This window comes from Phoca vitulina, unplaced genomic scaffold (assembly GCF_004348235.1).
Source record: "Phoca vitulina isolate PV1807 unplaced genomic scaffold, GSC_HSeal_1.0 scaffold1, whole genome shotgun sequence".
Taxonomy (NCBI): Eukaryota; Metazoa; Chordata; class Mammalia; order Carnivora; family Phocidae; genus Phoca; species Phoca vitulina.
In genome coordinates this window covers 84018793-84039021 of record NW_022589704.1, presented here as the reverse complement: position 1 = coordinate 84039021, position 20229 = coordinate 84018793, and the positions used below count along the sequence as shown (strand labels likewise).

The window sequence follows — 20229 nt, the reverse complement described above, 5'->3', positions numbered from 1 at the left end:
CTGATATCTTACTTCTGGACAATGTCAAGGATAGCCAGCTAATGTAAAATATAACCTCTTAGTGAATGTTGAAAATGTACTGGTAATAAACATAACAAACTTACAGCCTAAATCAGATTCTAAAACCCAAATCCAAGTCCAAAGTGTTTACCCACTGTCACAAGGTACATATCTAATTTTAGCCTATAGAAACATCCATAAGCTTTCTCAGAATGAGAGTAATCAGCATGTCTTTTCTTGGGAGGTCATGACCTAAAACAGGTGATCACTTTTGACTACTATAAAATATGAATGCAACTTCATGTTAAAGATCACTCTTTCCCCACTTATCCAATATTTCCTCTGCCTACTAAGAATTTTTGAGGAGCTTATTTCCCTAATTCAGTAACATCTACTTCTAAATCACTTTTCCTGATCTCTCGCGCCAATTTTTCTCCTTTTTTAGAGTAAAAACTCTATCTAGGAATATCATACAACCACTTCACCCTTGAATAGCCCTCCTTAATTCTTACCCTTTGTGGGATTTGTTTCCTACTTTTTCCCCTGTATTTTCAAGCAATTAAAATAATTATTTTGCATTCTAACATTTTGAGAGTTCAATAATTTCAACCATTTGTTCCTGTCTCAATACCACATTCTTCATGGAGATGCTAAAAGTACTCATATTTAAGCTACTTGACCATGCTGTGACCATGCTGACCACCTTGGCTGTGTTTTTTTTTTTTTTAACTTCACTCCTCCTAAATTACCAATGAATGACAAAGGCGAAGATTCCTTATCATTTCACCCTATACTGAAAAAACAGTTGGATCATTTGACTCCAACACCCTACCACAGTTGTTTGTCTTTTACATTTAAAAATACTGCTGCTAAGGCACTGTTCCTAACCAAGTGATTGACTGTGTCCTTTCCAAGGAAATGATGTTTGGTTATGGGCTGTCTAGGTCTACTTGTAAAGCCTATAAACACCTATGGTGCTCATTTTAATGGGCTTCATGACTCTTTTCTACTGTTTTTCCCACACCCCAAATTGTTTGGTAGTCACCCTAGACTGTATCAGACTGCTTAAACCTACCCTCTTTCAAGCACTTTTGTACACATTCTATTTGAAGTTAATCCAATCTAGCTTATGATATATGTAAGTTACTGTGGCAACTCATTATCACCGGCCTTTCATATATAGATTTTGTATCATGGTATCACTTACATTTGAAAACACAGCTATACAATACTATATTAACTAATATCAAAGGTAACCCATTAGTTGAAGGAGTTCTAGAGTCCAGGTACAATATTTGCAAATGTACTGTCTCACTGCTTTCCAAGGAGGCTCCAACACCTGTCTACAACACCAACATGAAGTCATTTATGTTAAAAGCCATTAATCCTAAAATCTTCCCATACTATATGCTGGCCTTTCAGATTACTTTTTTTTTTTTTTTTTGGAATACTTACTTCATTTATCAGACAATGACTAGAGAGAAAAGGCCTCTATACAATATGAGACATAATGTGGGACTCTATCTTTACTTCTAAGACCTTGGGTATACCCCTTAGCACCTTTCCTCATCAGGAAACTGGGATAATTGCACTTGCTTCCAAGGTCGTGGAAAGAATTAAAACTGATGCAAAGTATCTTAGTCAAGACCTACTAAACAGGAGGCTTTCAATAAATAGTACATAATAAACCACTCTGTTCTACTGATACCCTTCCTCTAGCACCCTTGTCAATCCAAAAACAGAGTGCTCATCTATGATCTTGTCACAATCATATTTACGATCTTATTCTCCCTTTACATTCCACTAGTTTCCCAATGTCTAGAATAGCCTTTCTCCATTCATAAAATTGCCTCTCACTTGCCTTAATGAAAAGCAGCTTTAGCCAGTGGATTATGAAGTTAGGGGCCAAGGCAACAGGGGAAGGATCCACCTAAACAGTCACTGCTCTACTAAAATTAATACAGTAATGTATGCCTACTACATCCTAACTTGGCATTAATCTTTCTTCAAAGTCTTTTTTGAAGTCCATGAAAGCCAGAATCACAGTCTTCCTCATGTCCTGTAAATATCATAAATGAACAGGTCCTATGGAAAACAACCAGTGGACAAAATAATGTAATTGATGAATTCTCAAAACACTCTAAATCCCAGTTTTGTTACCTCAGAAATCAATTCATGAGAACTTATGACATGGGTATTCGGGGAAAATAAAACTAAACATCGTTTTAACCACTGATACAAAGCTAGTTTTAAACACCTGGATTTTCTTCTCCTGATTACACTCAAATGAATTACTGACTCAATCTAAAAGATAAACACAGATTTTTTTCTTTGCCCCTATATTCTCAATTCCAATAGCACTACCCTTTCTGCAATGAACTACTTTTTTTTATACTTTTATGACATGTTTTCTCAATTTCAGTAAGAACAGGTGAATTAAAGAGTAACAGCAACCTATCAAGCTATAGTTAGGCATTCTTCCATATATTTTGAAAAAAGTTTGATTCAAGAAAACAAAATTGCTATTTATAAAGTGTTCTTTTATTTTTCCCTCCCCCTGATAGGTTTCCAGAAGACCACAGTGGAATTCCTGACTGGGATAGGTTATCAATGTTAAACCCACTAATTTTTATTAAATATAATCTTACTTATAAGGTAAAAAGCTGTTTGCTGATTTATTTAAACACAAACAGACACATACACAACTGTCTTTCCTGAAGTGCCTCATATCTGAAAATGGCAAAGTTTTCCAAATATTAATCATATTAACCCAAAAAAAATCCACAGGGCAGTTTAATTATGGCACAATAAATGAATGACAAGAACATTTTATTTCAAAATCCCTGAGTTCTAGGATCTGAACGTCTATAAGAATATTCCTTTCATTCCAGATTCAAGACTTTAAGGCATTCAAATGCTACACCACACCTTTCAGTTATAGACACTGCTTTCAATGAAAAACATAGCTTAAAAACCATGAAATGAAATCAATTCCACATAAAGCTATCGTATGATTCTGATCTCTAATCTGACTTGTAAATTAGATGTAACTTCCACTACGCAGCAACCCACAGATCTTCTTCCTAGCAGGATGGCTAGGTTAGTTGCACTGCGCCCTGAGAGCAGTGGCAGAGGCACACTGACAAATTGAATAGTATATGCCTTGAATAAAAGAGTATATGCCCTGAACAGCTTTCAAGGTAAGTCATGAGGGAATCTTTTTCTGTTTGTAGATGAGCTGCATGAACTATATAAAATGTAATCTATGTTTTATATCCTGGGATGCCAGAGTTTTTGTTGAAAGCTAAGATTAAAAAAATGTTGAAGATTCACTGAAAAAAAAAAAAAAATGGGATTCAACATTGAGAATCCACCCACTTCATTTCCCAGAACTGCTTTCAAATCCTCTACAACTGGAATAAATGATATATACCAAAAGCAGGGGCTCTAACCAAATAAAATATTGATTTGGTTCAGAGAATACTTTGATGTTCCAGTTTTCTTGTGATTCAATGGTTCTAGAAAATACAGGTTTATTTTCAATTCACACCTGCTCACTAAATCATTTTAAGTGAATTTAGTTAACAGGTCTAAAGATATTAATTTTTTAATTCAACTGTTCTGTGCACTTAGTTGTATAGTGTGATTTTCTACCGTTGAGTTCAAGAGCCTACTCAAAAGGATGTTTTCTTAGAAAATTCTGTGTACAGTACCTTTTTGCAAATAGAAACTTTTTTTTTGAGAGGAAGAGAGGGAGTAGGAGAGAATCTTAAGCAGGCTTCAAGTGTAGTGTGAGCCCAACAAAGGGCTCAATCTCATAACCTTGAGATCATGCCCTGAGCTGAAATCAAGAGTCAGACGCTTAACCAACTGAGCCACCCAGGCGCCCCAGAAACATATTTTATATATGCTGTGGGGGAGCGAAATTTCAAAAATCCCCCAAAGTAAAAGCTTTCTCGTAAAAATGGTAAGTCTTTAAGTTGACCTTTTTAGGTTAATTTTTTTAGTTTAAACATGTTTTTCTTTACCGTAGTTCCCTTAAAGTAAGAGAATCCAATACTAAAAGGTGGTAACTACATAAGTTTCATAAACAGACAAAACCTTTAAAGTTTGATTACCAAAGCAATTACCATGTATCATTATGGAATGATAATACATTACACATTCCCCGAGTAAAGATCAAATTTACTTCAACTACCCCCTCCCAGCAAGAAAAAAAAAATCAATTTTTATTTAATCATGAAGTCCTTGGAATCATAGTAGGGCTTGATGCCATTTTGGTGTCACAATCTGCCAGTCATCCAAAGAATATGCCATCCTTCTCTTTCAACTTCTTTGTCTACTAGTGCATCACTGGACCCAGCAGGCAGCTCACCCAGACAATTTCAGTAAAGGATTTTGGCTCTGTGCATAACAGATGAAAATCTTTACGAAGTATCCAGTTTGTCTTATAGCTGAGAGATTTGAACCTGCTGCGGATGTCACATCTAAATTCTTGAACGATTTTTATCATCAGTGTCACCTATAAAACAAGACAGTGTCACCAACAGCATTGTCCTAGAGAATATCTATTTCAGTAATGCTAAGCTTTCAGCATTATGACTGACAGTGATTTATTTGACTAAAATAGGGGTCAGCAAACTAGAGCCCATGAGCCAAAATTCAGCCCACTGCCTATTCTTGTACAGCCATGATCTAAGAACAGATTTTATATTTTTAAATGGTTGAAAAAAGTTTTTTTTAAAAAAGATTAATACTTTGTGACATGTGAAATTATATGAAATTCAAATTTCAGTCTCCATAAATTTTATTGGAACAATAGCTACTCACTCATTTATGGATTTCTCTATGTCTGCTTTCATGCTATAATGGCAGACTTAAGTAGGTGCAACATTGACTATATGACCCATAAAAAAGAATATCTTTACTCTCTAGTGCTTTAAAAAAAAAAAAAAAGTTTGCCAACCCCTGACCTAGAGGATATCAAGTAGGCAGGTTAACAGGACACCTAGTGTCTGTTGCATTAAGAACCTGAAGTGCAATGACCCAGTTGTTCCCTTGCCTTACTTTCATACATTTGTTTAACAAATATTTCTGGGTACGTCTGTCATTCCAGTGTAGACAGCTATAGTTACTTTGCTTTCCACTTTGGCTCAGCCTTGCCTCAATCCAAGGAGTCAATATTGCCCTTGGGCAGAAGAAGACAAGAAGCTCAGTTTCAAATCAAATACCTCTCCAACGCTGGCCTCTTCTGTATCCTTAAGTTCTCCTGGTTCTGGATTTCTGCTTTATGTTAACCATTCTCCATAACAGGCTTCCTGCACTAATACCAGTCTTAAAATTCTCTATTTCCCACTAGAGATCCTAGGGTAATAGACTGAGTCACAGCAGTCACTGTGCTGGCTGATAGCTAGTTCTACCCCTGCTCTAACAAGCACACTGTAACATGAATTTGTTCGGGCCCTGTGGACAGTCTGCATACTCCAACATTCTCCCGACCTCCACTACTCCTGATCGTGAACTCCTCCTGGAGTTCACTGATTTCCTTTTATATTCAAACCTCTGGCCTACAAACCCATGAGTTTAATCTTCCCAACTAGCCCATCATTCTGTTTCTTGAGCTCAGTTCATACAATAACCAAACATAAGAGCACAAGACAAACCTCTATATAGATGGATTTCCCATCCTAGAAATACCCATGTTAAGGCATCTCTTATTTTTTAGCAACTGCCCCAAAAGGGAATATATCCACCCCAAACAGCAGTCACAAGATCCCTTCCCCTTTTTCCCTTCATCATTGCCTAGTTGGCCCAAAGTTTCTATACCTGCTTCATCTGAGAGTACTACCCAACACCCTTTACCCACTTGGAGTGCTCAAAATACCTGTGTTTCTTGAGCAGGGCCTCAGAAGTCTGTCTTGCTTCTATCAAAGCTTTAACAACCCCAGTTCTATTGTAAGGGGAAAAGGAGGGTTTCTTACCACTGACTACAGTGGAGAAATGTATCCGGCTAGATTTCCAGCACTGAGAATATAATTCCCCAAAGAAACATGTCAACAGTCCACGATGAGGCTATGCCCATACTATTAATGGCACTATAGAACCCATCTGTAATTCATATTGTACTGTTGCAAACAATTCACAAACACATTCATAAGTTGTAGACTGACTGTACTAAAAAATAGCTACGAAATGTCAGGAAGACTTTATAGTAGAACAGATTAGCCTCACGTAAAGACTTCAGAGAAAATGGCAATTTATTTTCAGCAAAGTGATTTTCACTACAACTCTGAAATAGACTGCCATGGTGAACAACTCTGAAAACTGCATGAATAGCTCTAACATAAACAAATGAGTAGTATCAAAAATGAAGAGACTGACTGAAATGACCATTAGCCAAATCTCGATTCCGAGTAGCAACCATATATGTAGTATCAATCTTAAATAAAAATGAAAATCTTCTTCAACAATACATACAGGAACCCTGTTCCCACTCGGGGAATGACAGAGTCCAGTAACATACCCTTACTACCAGGAAAAAAAAAGTAGAGGTATGTAGTCCATATTCCAAAGGAATAATCAAAAGACTAAAAACTTTAGAACTTTGCTCATTTGACGAACCTAGTCTCCTTCCCTTGAGGAGAGAGTTCACACTTTTCAGTATCAGGACTCCTTTGTGTCCTCGAATATTGAGAACTCTCGAGAGTTTTTGTTAATGTGCGTTGTAATTATCAATATTTACCGTATTAGAAATTAAATGAGAAAGTGTAAACATTAATTCATTTTAAAATTTTATGACATGTTTAATATGACAAATAACATATTTTATGAAAAAGTACTTTCCTAAAAAAAAAATTTCTTGCATGTCTAATTTAATAGATGAATTCTTGTATCTGCTTCTTTATTCAATCTGTTGTGATATGTTATTTTGACTGTAATAGAAAAAAGGAATCATATGTTAATATTAATTGCCTTTTCAGATAATTGTGAACATTCTTCTTTGATACTACACTAAAACTTGACAAGTAGGAGTTTAATGGTTATCTATTATATGGAACCTATTATCACATGAACTCTTTGTATTATGTTACTTGCTTTTTTTATAAGGGCCTTTTATCCATAATTTTGTAACATTGATCACTTTGAAAATATCGGTTTCTTGCATTATGTTTATATTCCAAATTTTGACATAATTAATTAATTAATACCATAGCAAAAACTCACATTCATTAACATCACCACCCATCTCATCAGAAAAATCTTTAAGTATTGGGAAGCTGTCAAGGGCACAGCAGGTGACACAAGTTTTCCAAAATTTTAATTTTCACTTGAAAGCTCAAATTTTATCATTGGCAACAAATATTATCAGTTGTTTTCCCCGAAGTGACAGGCTCACTTTGTTCATTTTCAAGAAAACGACTGCCAAATATCTAAGTCTAAACAATCATAGTTTGGTAGTCATTATTGTAAGTAAAAATGATGTTTCATGCAAAATATGACTAATTCAGCTTGCAACTCAAAAAATCACAGAAGGGTTTTCCTTGAGTCAACCAATGTACTCTGCATATACAGCAGAAATGTTTTTTGCATACTTCCTACCTCATCACAAAGAATATTAAAGTATACTCAAGGATCAAGATTTAATAAAATTATTTTTACTGCTTCATCAATGACATTCTTCAGTGAAACTGGCTTTCCTGTTTTGTTTGTTTTTAAAGATTTTATTTATTTATTTGACAGAGATTGACACAGCAAAAGAGGGAACACAAGCAGGGGGAGTGGGAGAGGGAGAAGCAGGCTTCCCACTGAGCAGGGAGCCCAATGTGGGGCTTGATCCCACAAGACCTGAGCCAAAGACAGACACTTAAAAGACTCAGCCACCCAGGCGCCCCTGTTTTGTTTTTTACTGGAAAAGAAAGGTAGTAAAGAATACAATGATTACTAATAAACTTTGGTGCCCTTGCCATTTAATACGTACTAAGATGTCCACAGTTTTACCCACCATTGCTTTAGTATCAGCAAGGCAAACATCAAAGCAGTGGAAACAGCAAAAAGTATTACTATGAAAATAGTTTTAACCTCATGGATCCCTTTAAAGGCTCTTGTGACGCTTATGGGTCTGCACATCATAATTTGAGAACTGTCGTCTTAAGGAAACACCGAAAGCTATAAATGATAAGTTGCCGTCTCCAAATCCTTAATAAATATCCCCCAACATAAGAATTATATTCTTTAAAAAAAAAGAATTATATTAAATATCTGTACAAATTCTTTCATTTTAACTCAAAATTGGTCCAATTCATTCTGAAACCGCATTAATAATGTAACAATACCAATTAACACATAATGAGCACTTACATGTATTATCTCATTAAATCCTCATAACAACTCTATTAGTTCTCTGATAATATTCATGCTACCAAGGAGGACACCTGAGGTAGAGAGAGGGGAAGTCATTTGTCTGAGGTCACAATAACAACTATCAGTATTTATGGATTCAAGCATTATTAAGTATTTTGTATACGTCATCTCTTAAGTCTTTACAACAACCTACTATCCTTTTTCACCCTTTATTATTCTTGACACTTTTATTACCTATTTTACAGAAGAAAACTGAGTCAGTAAGGGCAAGTTCCCTGCCCAAGGTTATCCAAGTGCTTGATCATCCAAGTCTGTCTTAATCCAACAAGTATGCTACATATTTTGCCTCTCTCTGTCACATATGAGTATACCCTGTGTATATAAAAAATTCAATGGTTCCAAGTCTTACATAGTTTTAAACTCAAATGAGCAAGACCTCTATTTGTAAAATTTTTTACTAATTTGATTATCTCTGTCTTCAAACAGAACAAAACCTACCTTCTTTTGAAATAGCCCATGATCTAGGTAGATAGTTCACTAACTTACTAAACACTTATCTGCATAGGACAACAAATCAGTCCAGCTAAGATTATTCTAAGGAAACTGAAACCCAGAACAGTAACTAACTTCCCCCCAAAGGCATGCTGTTCATGAATGAGACAGGGTCAAAATCAGTTTGGACTGACCCTGAAGCCTAAACTCTTCAATCACACTGCCAGTATGTATTTAAGAAGGTCTCAGGCAATGACCTAGGAATTGCTCACAAGGTCTGGATACAGAGCTTGCTGATACCGTATCATATCCACTTTACCCAAGGCAATCAAGATATGAATCATCTTGTATCTCAAAGACCAAGAGACAAAAAGGAAGATGATACATGCTGAAAATAAAGAGACACATTCTCAGGTGCTTTAAGTAAAACATCGACAGGTAATGTGGGAAAAAAAGAAGAAAAATTCACTTTACATAGATGTCAGCACACATCTCTCTAGCTGAGATAACCCTACCTCTGTTTATTTTTTTTTTTTTTAAAGATTTCATTTATTTATTTATTTGACACAGAGAGAGAGCGCACGCACAAGCACAGGGAGTGGCAGGCAGAGGCAGAGGGAGAAGCAGGCTCCCCGCAGAGCAGGGGAAGCCCGATGTGGAACTCGTTCCCAGGACTCTGGGATCATGACCTGAGCTGAAGGCAGACCCTTAACCAACTGAGCCACCCAGGCGCCCAACCCTACCTCTGTTTAAAAACAAAACAATGCCTAGAAGAAAATGTCATCACAGCTACACAGACTACTCTTTACAGAACAGCTTTCAGATGCCAGGAGCCCAGGAATGCTGAAAATGTAGTAAATGACAACAGAAATCAGTTTCTTAAAGCTTTCCTAAACTCTAATCAATCAGCAACATTTTCATTTCAAGTAAGGATCCATAAAAGCCAGGGGTTATGCCCCAGTGCTTGTTGCTATTTTAAGGTCCTACATCATAAGATACTGCTTAATATTAAGCCCTAAGGGGACAGGGAAGGCATCAAGGTTTACCCAGGTCAATTCATCGTAACTTGAGGTAACTCAACTTTTAGGAAGTATAAACATCTTGTGATTGGACAGAAGAGTGTGGCTTTAATTTCAAACAAACTGCATTCTCAAGGAATCCACACACATATCTGACATTTGACAAGAAGGTGACAAATGGAAGGCTGTGGTATACCACCTAAAAGGGCAGGACAGCACAGGCGAGAGATGAGCAATTATACTTGTCACAGAATACCACATTCTGGATTCCCTTTGTGGCAAAGGAAAAAAACAAAAAAACTACAGAGCAAATTTTACCTCCTCCCATCACAGAAAAAGAATCACAATCTAGCAATGTAAAAGCAGCTGACAGATATATAGAAAAAAAAAAAATCAAGACTGAGGTCATGTCTCTTGACATGCATCATTTACACTAAGGAGTCCCCCATTTATCTGAATTAACTTCATGTACCTCATTTCATTCAGATAATTGAAGTTTTCCTTTTTAGAGTTGTAAAATGTTACCTCAACATAATTAGTAAACTGTCCACTTAAAAATACCACTACAAGAAATACCATCCCCTCCTCTCTACACAGACACATCTACTCCACTATCATTAAAAGTGTAAGATTTTGGCCTTCACAGGAAATTTAGTTCAATAAGTCCTCTTTAAAAAATTAGCACAAGAAATTCTACAGGAAAAGTTATGGTCATTACCTTGTTAATACAGAGTGTTTGCATTACTTTTTAAAGACATGGTAATTTGGGTATTCAATACATGACTGACTACTGTTCTGAAACCGAATTAAAGGTTTAGACTACTAAAGAGTTTGATGACTACCCTCAAAACAATAACTAGGATTGTATGGACAACAAAATCAAAGAGGTCTCTCTTTTTTATGAGCAGGCATTTAAGGGCCTTTTAATGAGAATTTACTCTTTAGTATATAATTACTAATGAACAAAAAGAGGGCAATTAAATTCACTTCTTTATAGTGCCATAAAATTTCAATGTGTAAGAAATATTATTATACTCATGTTAATCAAACTCAAGAAAAACTGAAATGTGCAATACCTAAAAATACATGGTGAAAACTGTACCTTTTCTTCTGAAATAAATGCCCTCCCAGATGACTGATGAAGCCATTTTTCACATGGACTTGCTTATAACTTACAATACACAGACCTTAGTACTAATGATGGTGATGAAATGTCTAAATTTCTTATATGAAATCTAAATTTCCAAATGAACACTGATTTCCCATACTGATAACAGACTCACTGTTAAGATGAATTTTGTATTAATTAATATTTATTTACCACCTGCTAAGTGCCGGGCACTGTACTGAGTGCCAAGGACACCACCCAGAACAGCACAGATTCGGTCTCAACACTCGGGGTACACATAGTCTAGAAGGAAAGACAAATAATGAACAAGTGTACTATGGGAAAGTACAACAGCCACTTGGTCAAATGAAAGCTCAAAACTGAGAGAAGACCTGGGTAGAAAATCAAACACTTGAAAACAATTAGCTACCACTGAAAATGGGGGACAAAAATCACCCATTACATGACTCAGCTAAGAAGGCAAAGAATCCAACAGCTATGTAGTCATCAGGAAAGGGATCTAAGTAATGACTGAATGAAGTCTAGGATGTTCTAGAGCCTGATGCAAATGAAAAGTGGAGCCTCAGTGTGAGCTCAAATCATAACAGCCAAAGAGCCCAGCTCTCAGATAGCCTATCCTCAGTACGTAAGGGGTCAATCCAGTAAGTGCAAGTCCCAGAGGCAGTATCACAGTATCTTGGCTCTGCAAGATCTGCCTCAGTTGAAATAGAGCCCCAACCATCCACCTGTGGACAAGAACAGGTCCCAACTCCCTGAGGGGCAGAGGGGATGACAAAGAGAGTCAGATGACCAAGTGGTTGGAGTTCATAAGCAGGCTTAAGACAAGGTTTCAGGTTCACAAGGGATCTGGAATACAAAAAGAAAGAACACAGGAAAACATTATCAACTCTATGGACTACTTAACACTTACTAAAGAAAGGCTGTGGAACTGCTTCTCTGGTTACTTTTATAAATAAATACTCAAAAACAAAATAGTCATCTGTTTAAATGACTTAAGTATGACCTTAAAGTGTGGGGGGGAAAGGACCAGATACTCTAATTCTTACTGATTAATGAATTTATATCCTAATTCCATCTAAACCTATATCAAATTTTCTAGATACCTCACACACACCCCTCATTAAAGTGTTTATGCTATATATTTCAAAACTCTTGATGAGTAAACTGTCTTTAAAAATGAGAATCTCATAGTCAAACTGCATACATGCCAATGGTATGGTGAGATACCATACTTCTGTGAGCAATGAATGCTCAGGGCACCAGAATAATTCCAGATCCTACCTCCGGAAGGGGATGGAGGTCTTAATATGTTTTCAGTCTTAAAAATCAATTCAAAAACTGGGTCAAAGGGATAGAACTGGCAGTGGGTAGGACACGTAGACTGGGACTAGCAAAAGAGCCAGAAATGATACTTGTGAAATGATCTGCTTCCTATAAATACCACCCTACTGTACTGTACAATTGTTTTCAGCTATAGAGTCGTAGAAAAAAAATGCATGTAGTCCAAAGATGTTGTCCCTGTGGAGGCTATTATTTATACAACTCTACATATTCAAATAGGAATCACTCTAAGGAATTGGCCCTGCATTTGTTCAAACATTATTTTCCAAAGCTATTCAAAGGGTAGAGTGATGGTACTTTCCAAAAGAAATGCTTGAAAATTTTCCTCAATTTTTTTTAAATAAACAAAACACAATTCTGATCTATTAAAGAAAGAGGAGATAAGCCTAAGAGAAAAAGAAAATACAGTGGGTTTTGGGATTGTTTTGTTTTGTTTTGTTTTACCATACCACCAGAATGCCATATCAAATAGAGCCTAAAATTGTTTAAAATATCATTTCAGGACAGCTTGCCAAGGTAGTCCGGTGTCCAAAAGTCATGATCCTTACAAAGGTCTATATGCTGAAAAATGTATCCTTATAAAGTGAAACCAAAACTTTAAAATGCGACTTACAGGAACAATTAGAGGGTCACTCAGTTGATGGTGGTCAAACTTTGCTCCAGTGGAAAATTTCACTGGAAAATTCATATTACTTTAGCTCTACTGAGGCGTTCTATCAAAAAATTTAAATAATGGTCCTTTTCCCAATTTCACAGAGAATAACATATGTTAAAAAGAGTAAAATTCTCAATGTTAAGTTTGCTCCCCCAATTTTTCTAAAACATTTGTTACCTGCTACCTCTTTCGATATTGGAATTAGGCCTAATAGAGTATCTGATTCAACACATAAACGGAAATGAATTATTTCAAGTTTACAAAATCATGATTCATGACTTCCAGCCACTCAGCTACCTTAAGTTTGATTAAGCCCAACATGACCACAAGCATTTAGAGAGTATCCACTACACTTGACACTAGGCAGCCACAGACAGAATTGACACTAGGCATACACAGAATAAGACGTGGTCTTTCAAAAAAAACAAAACAAAACAAAAAAGACATGGTCTTTCATGAAGCCCCCACCAGGCAAAGTGCAGAGAAGCCAAAAAGTATTTACTAAATGCCTAAACACTGTGGTGTGTAAGATGCAAAGAATTCATCCCACCCCAGCAAGAACTTCAGGACTTCTGCATTTGAGGCCCACTAAGAAAAGTGATGCTGGCTAGGGATACCGGAATTCAGTTACTACATGTGTATAGCACCTTTCTTCCTCATTAATATCATGGTTATATACACCACAGTCTTAAATATATAGACTTTTGAAATGCCAATCTCCTGGAATCGAAACAGACTATCTCAATCAAGAATATGAACATTCTTGAAGTGAAAATAATTACTAATTTCAAACAAACTGTAAAGTACTGCTTTCAACTGATAGAATGTAACATGTCCTAACCATAAATAATTTGTATCAATTGTATCTAATGGGTCCAAATCACATTAAATACAAGATCCTAAGGCATATACTCAAAACAAGAAAAAGAAAAAAGACAACTTAGTAATTACTAGGTTTTTTTAAAAATAACAAAACAAATTTTGGTACAGAATATTCACTGGGGAGGTATGAATTATATACTTAAGTGTTCAGTTAATTAAGTCAACTAGTTCTATTCAACTCCTGTTAAAAATCTTCAAGAAACTTTCTTTGATTAATTTCTCCCTGTAAAATAATGGAGTTGGATTTAACTGTGAAAGTCCCTTACAAAAAGAAATTTCTGTACTTCTGTGGTAGGTAAGATTAAAATGTCAACAGGGTTTCAAAACAGGAGAAAAGAAGCCATCTTAACTTCTCAAATTGATAATGCTAAAAATTCAGTTTCCTATTTTTATCTCAGTATCATGGTTCAGATTTTACTTATTCAGTTTACAAGTTTGTCAAAGAAAGTTGCATGATTCAAAAGGTACTCCTCCAACTCTCAATACTAAAACTGTTTCATTAAATACAAGATCCTAAGGAAAATATATAAGAAAGTGAGAGCTAAGGAGAATCTACTCCTATCAGACCTGGGATGCACTAGTTAAAATTCAATATAGCACTTGGTGGGTATGTGGGTTTCTACATGAAACTCCTGCCATGCTTTAGCTTAAGGTTAAACAGGTTAACAGAATGCAATAAAATGGTTCTACTGAATTATTCTGAACTTCTTTTTAGCAGCCCCTTTACCTGACCACTACACTGAGCTTTAAAATCAACTTCAGGGGTAGGACCAACCAACCAAGGTGAGCCACAGCACTCGGGGGCTGCATTGTGAAACCCACCTCTTGTGGAAAATCACCGTCAACTCAACGTTTTCCATTTCATACGGTAATACAGGTGGAGGAAAAAGTGTAAACCCTTCTCTTTGAACCTCCCATCACCCTGCCTCAAGGCGCTAACTTAAGAATTATCTCAAAGATAATCTAATGCAGTACAGTTCTCAGAAGACTCTAAAAGTTGTATTTGCGAGAGCGAGAGAGGAAAAAAAAAAAAGAACTCCCTCGGGCCTAAAGGTTAAATTGTTGAGTACTGCAACTTCGCTGCAGAGTATATGGCTAGACTTACAAGACTTAAATTAAGAGAACCTTTCCACCTGAACAGTTAGCCCGGATCACGATCAAAATAAGTATATGCCCGATCCTCACAGGAGGGATGGGGTAAGGGGCGAGTGAGGTCTTTTCGTTTCAGCTGACCGAGAGATAGAGGGGCTGGAAAGGGCAGGAAAATGAGAGCGATAACGGGGACAGGCGCAAAGGTTTCCCTCAGGAAAGCCTGGAGGCGCGTGTCGCAAGGGACCCGGCCTGGCAGTCCCATGGTCGGCAGGGAGGCCCCTCCGCCTACTCTGGCCAACCCCGGCAAGCCGGCCTCCTTCTGCCCGCGCGAGAGTAACGAGTCCCCACACGCCCCTCGCCTGCCGCACGAAGAGGCGGCGGCGCGCCGGGCCGCTGGAAGCTGCCACGCACGAAGCGCAGAAGTCAAAAAAATTAAATCAGAAAGTGGCCAGCCTACAGGACTAAAACGCAGCAGCCGGTGTGCCCGGCTCCGCGCGCGAGACTGCCGGCGCGCTAGGAGCGCAGCGCCTGCGCTCCAAGAGCGCACCACCCGCGCGGCCCTCAGCTCCGCCCCCCCTACCCCCAGCTCCCGGCGCCGCCGCCGCCGCCGCCGCCGCCGCTACCGCCGCCGCTGCCCCTCTGGGAGCTCCGCGCCGCGCGGCCCCGCGAGGCGGGCGTCAGGGAGGGAAGGGGAGGGGCCGCGTTCCCCGCCTCCCCGCCGGCCCGCGCGGCTCCCCAGCCCGGAGCCTACTCACCTCCTCCTCCTCCTCCTTGTCTCTCCCTCCTGGCCACCGGCGCGGCCCAGCCGGCGACGCGCTGACGCCGTGCCCCTCCCCCACCGCCGCCGCCGCCACCGCCCCTCCCGGCCTGCGGCCGCTGCGGCCTTCAGGCGCGTCAGGAGCAGGCCCCGCCCTTTGGCCCGCCCACGCGCCTAAGACTCCGCCCCCTACGCGGTCTGGACGGCGAGGCCGCGGGGTCCCTGACTCAGCGGTGCATCCCGCACGCGCTCACCGGGCCACCTCAGTTCACGGCCCCCGCTCCTCTTCTCACCTGCCCACTGCCCGAGGGCTTCGCTTCGCTTCTCAGCTCCCTGCGCGCCTTTTTCATCTCTCATGAGCACCGCTCTCTGCCTCTTCAGCTTTTTTGTACTCTCTCTAATCCTCTAGTCTTGTTCTAAGCTCGCATTGGCGCCTTCTCTTTTCTTCTGAAAGGTCTTCGCTGATCACTAGATGGGCCTCGGCTTCCTCCTGCAGTTTTCCTGCCGGTTCCTCCTCCCTGTCTCCGTTCCTCTCTCTGCCCTGCTGGAGCCTCCGGGCCCCCGCGGGTTCCTGGCCCCTTCCCTGCCACCTGTACCTGCTCTGCAGCTCGCGCCTCTTTCGGCTACATCTGCTTCGCCTACGCGTCCTAATTTTTCTCTGGGCAGGCTCACGCTTTCCTTTACCTACATTTTGTCTGTCCTTTTGGTTCTGACTCCTCCACACACTTAAGATGCATTTTGGGTATTCAGTTGCTTGTCCACACTTAAATGAAGAGAGTCACATTGAGGAATTAAAAAGCACAAAGCAAAGCGATAGCAGTGGTGACCATCTTTCAGTTGCGTAGTTGCCTCTACGTTCTCTTTGTGATACTGTACTGACACTTAAATTTAAAGGAATGGAATTTTCTATTGGGACTTAACAATTCACAAATTTTGGATATTTTTTTCTTGCAACCTGCACTTTTTTGATAAAATACATAGTAGAAAGAGCACCAGGACCTTTTAGGTCTCTTGTTTTCTTACCTGTAAAATGAGGAATTTGTTATGCCGCATTTAAATTTTCTGTGATTCTGAATTAAAAGGTTTTGTATTTGGAAGGAAAGGAGCTTGTGGGTTAAATGAGTCAGGAGAAGGCAAATAATGCACATGTAACTGGAAGTCTGGTAACTTCATTTTTAAAACTGCAACTTGGAAGAATTAGGGTGTGATGTGGAAATGAGTTAAGAAATGAAGGAAACTGATTAGGTCTTTGGAGTTACATCCACAAGTGTTTTAAATTATGTGAGTAAATATTATTATCCTTAAATTGAAGAGTTAAAACTATCTTCCATTCTAAACAAAATCCAGGCTCTACGTGGACCTTCAAAGTTTAAAACCATTGTTGAATTGAACAACAGCATTACAAGCATTTGAAAGCCTAATAAACCATCTGTCAGTCTACTTTAACACAAATTGGGAAAAAGAAAAGTATAAATGCCAAAAGCTGAAAGCAGGGTTGCTAACTACACAGAAACTAATAAATCCTATCACACATGAAAAACTCTAAAGACTGTGGCCTCCATTTCGTTGTTTAGAAATAGAATCGTGTAATTTTATAATTGAATTATCTAGTCCTTAATATCATCTGGAGTCTAATCTTTTCATTTTACAGATGAAGAACTGAAGCCCAAAGAGGGTAAATTGTTTGCTCAATATTACCCAGATTAATTGGAAATAAAGCCAGTATTCAGGCTCAGATCTCCTGCCTCACAGACCTGCCAGCATCGGCTTATACTTACCAGTTACATAAAGCTATTCAACATCAGAAGTCTTTGCCTTTGCAGTTTTGCCTACATGGTCTGAGTGATGTGTGAAATTGAACTTGGCATTAAGTAGGAGGGTATTGCTCTCAGAGGCCATTTTTGTGCCACCGGTTTCAAGGGGATTCCTATTTCACAAGCTCCATCTCACCTGGTCAGGGTTCATCTTTCTAATTCAGACAGTTCTGGCCAGGGCTCTGGAGCCATGTCCCAACCAAACACATTCATCCTAGGAGGTGTCAAGAGCTGTGCAGGGGTATAAATATTATGAAGTCCCCATTGTTAAGAAAATTACAGTATTACTGGGGACGTAAAATATAAAACAAATAGATAAACAATTCACCATTAATAACCAAGGAAAATAACCAAGGATTCAATCATAAAGTCCAAATCTTAAACTGAAAATTATCGATGTAAATTAAGGGAAGATTTCTTAAAAGGACAAAAAAAAAAAAAAAGGAAATGTAGAATTTGGATTGGTGTAAAGGAAATTGCTTGAACAAAGGCACAGGGAAGAAAACAAACAAACTAAGGATGGAGAAAAGCTAGGAGATCAGGTGAATTAGAACAGGAGGTTTATGTTAGAAACAACAGAAAACCAAGCTGAAATGGTAAGGTGGAACTACTCTGAGAGGACCTGAATTTGACCCCAAGAAATTTAGACTTGATCTAATAGGAGATCATTCTGGATGGATTTGGCAGGGGAGAGGGTTGAAGACAAGACAGGAGACCATAACTTCTGAAATAGCAAGTGGGATTTTTAAAAGAAATGTTAGTCATAAATATGTTTAAGGAAAAGACTTGAGTTGAATGAGTATATACAGGGATCAAAGAAGAGTAAGAAGTCCAAGATGACTTTAGAATTATGGCAAGAGTGAATAATGGTATACACAGACCTGAGCACCTTGGAGTTGGAAGATGATCAGAACCCAAAGGCTGCTTAAAGGATGATCAGCCTCTTCATTTGCTAGAGAAGGAAGTAAGAAATATTCCCAAGGTATGCTTTCCTATTCATCACATCCTCATTCCAGAAAACTTTAGTTTGCCACTCAAATTGAATTAGAAGGTAAGAAAGAAAGCTATCACCCTGTCATGGGCCTTATGCTGGTGTTTTATGGTCGACCTATTTTTATTTCCGTTTCAGCCCTACTGATGTAAAAGTGCTCAGTGGTGCAGTATATAATGTTACAGTTGGAAATAAATCAATAAGTGTTTGCTAAATACATACCAAATGCAGTTCAGCACTCTGTTAGGTCTGGAGGACTGGAAAAGTATTAAAAAAAAATGCCTCTCCCTTTCAGAAGCTCATAATCTGGTTGGAGAAGAAAAGTCAACCCACCTGACCCAACAGAAAATAAATTCCATGGAAAGTGAGAACAACCTGTGAGGACTGTACAGTGTGCTTACATAGAAATAGTAGGGAACAAGGTTGGATGGATTAGAAATGACATAATCCACAGCGTTCATCATCATTCAACAAATTTTCATTAATCTTTAAGTTCTAGGTTCTGGAATTAAAGCCGTAAAATAAAAAGCTCCTGCTCTCAGGGAGTATATACATTCTATTTGGGAGAGACAGAGAGGAATAAATAAATGTTCTGAAGAAAATTAAATGCAAAGGAACCAAAATGAGTAGGAGAGCATGGGGCAGCTGGGTGACTCAGTTGGTTGAGCTGAGCGTCTCACTCTTGATTTTGGCTCGGGTCATGATCTCAAGGTCATGAAGTCAAGCCCGACCTCAGGCTCCTCACTCAGCAGCAGGGTGTCTGCTTGAGATTTTTCTCTCTCCCTTGCCTTCTGTCCCTCCCCTCACTCCTCACAAGTTTCGCTCTCGCTCTCTCGCTGTCTCTCTCTCGCCGTCTCTCTCGCCGTCTCTCTCTCCCTCTCAAATAACTAAATGAATCTTTGTAAAAAATGAGTAGGAGAGTAGGTTAGGCCTTTCTGAGGAAAATTTAAACAACTCGAATGAAAGAAACAGCTAGTCATGGGATGCTCTGTAGAAGAGAAGTTCAGGCAGAGAGTAAACTAGCGCCAAGCCCTAAGGAGGGGTCAAGCATAGTGTCTTTGAGACTAAAAAAGGCAAATGTTTCTGGAATGTGAAGAGCCAAGAAGAAAGTAAAGGAGATGAAAAAGGAGAGAAAAGTAAGGCCCTGTAGGTAAGAAGAGATTTTAAGGTCAGATTAAAGTATAGATATTTGGAAGATTAGTCACTCTGGCATTGTGGATTCAAGGAGAGAGAGATTAGGACCTGGGGGACCAGAGGGAAGCCTGCCTGTGTGACAATCCAGGCAGGAGGTGACCTGAGGTAAACAAGGTTGGTGGCAGGGTGATCAAAGAAGAAAAAATGTCAATGAGATCAACTACTGGGTATTTATGAGGGGTGGTAAATGGTGTTGGTTGGGAGAGTCCACAATGTCAAATACAGCAAAAAGTTCAAGGAGAATAAACACTAAGTAAAAGCTAGTATAGTCAAGAGGAAAGATGTCATGTGTGACCTCCAAGAGAAGAGTTTCCATAGGGTGGGGTGTTAAGAAGTGAGAAAATGAACACAGTGAACTTCGACTGTAAGAATCAGTACAAATCAAAATACACAAATTTTATTTTATTTTATTTACCTTTTAAGGCCTTTTACATTTGGAATACTATTACATTTTTAAAGCCATTTAAACATTCCCAGCCAGGTCTAATATTTTGTCTCCATA

At 38.7% G+C, this 20229-nt stretch overlaps 1 protein-coding gene across 9 annotated transcripts in view; it reads right to left on the bottom strand.

Moving 5' to 3' along the window:
- GTDC1 (glycosyltransferase like domain containing 1) overlaps positions 1-16493 on the bottom strand; it is a 402869-nt gene extending 386376 nt beyond the window's left edge. For 4 of the 9 annotated variants that reach the window (XM_032411077.1, XM_032411051.1, XM_032411069.1 and 1 more), the window contains exon 1: positions 15727-15800. Coding sequence is in view for 4 of the 9 variants with exons in the window: in XM_032411042.1 (XP_032266933.1) it covers positions 16022-16085 (64 nt within the window). In the remaining 5 variants the exon portion in view is untranslated. Of the gene's footprint in view, positions 1-15726; positions 15801-16021 lie in introns of those variants that run through there. The other 5 variants (XM_032411042.1, XM_032411033.1, XM_032411026.1 and 2 more) reach the window with 4 other exon arrangements.
- Positions 16494-20229: the final 3736 nt, after the last annotated feature.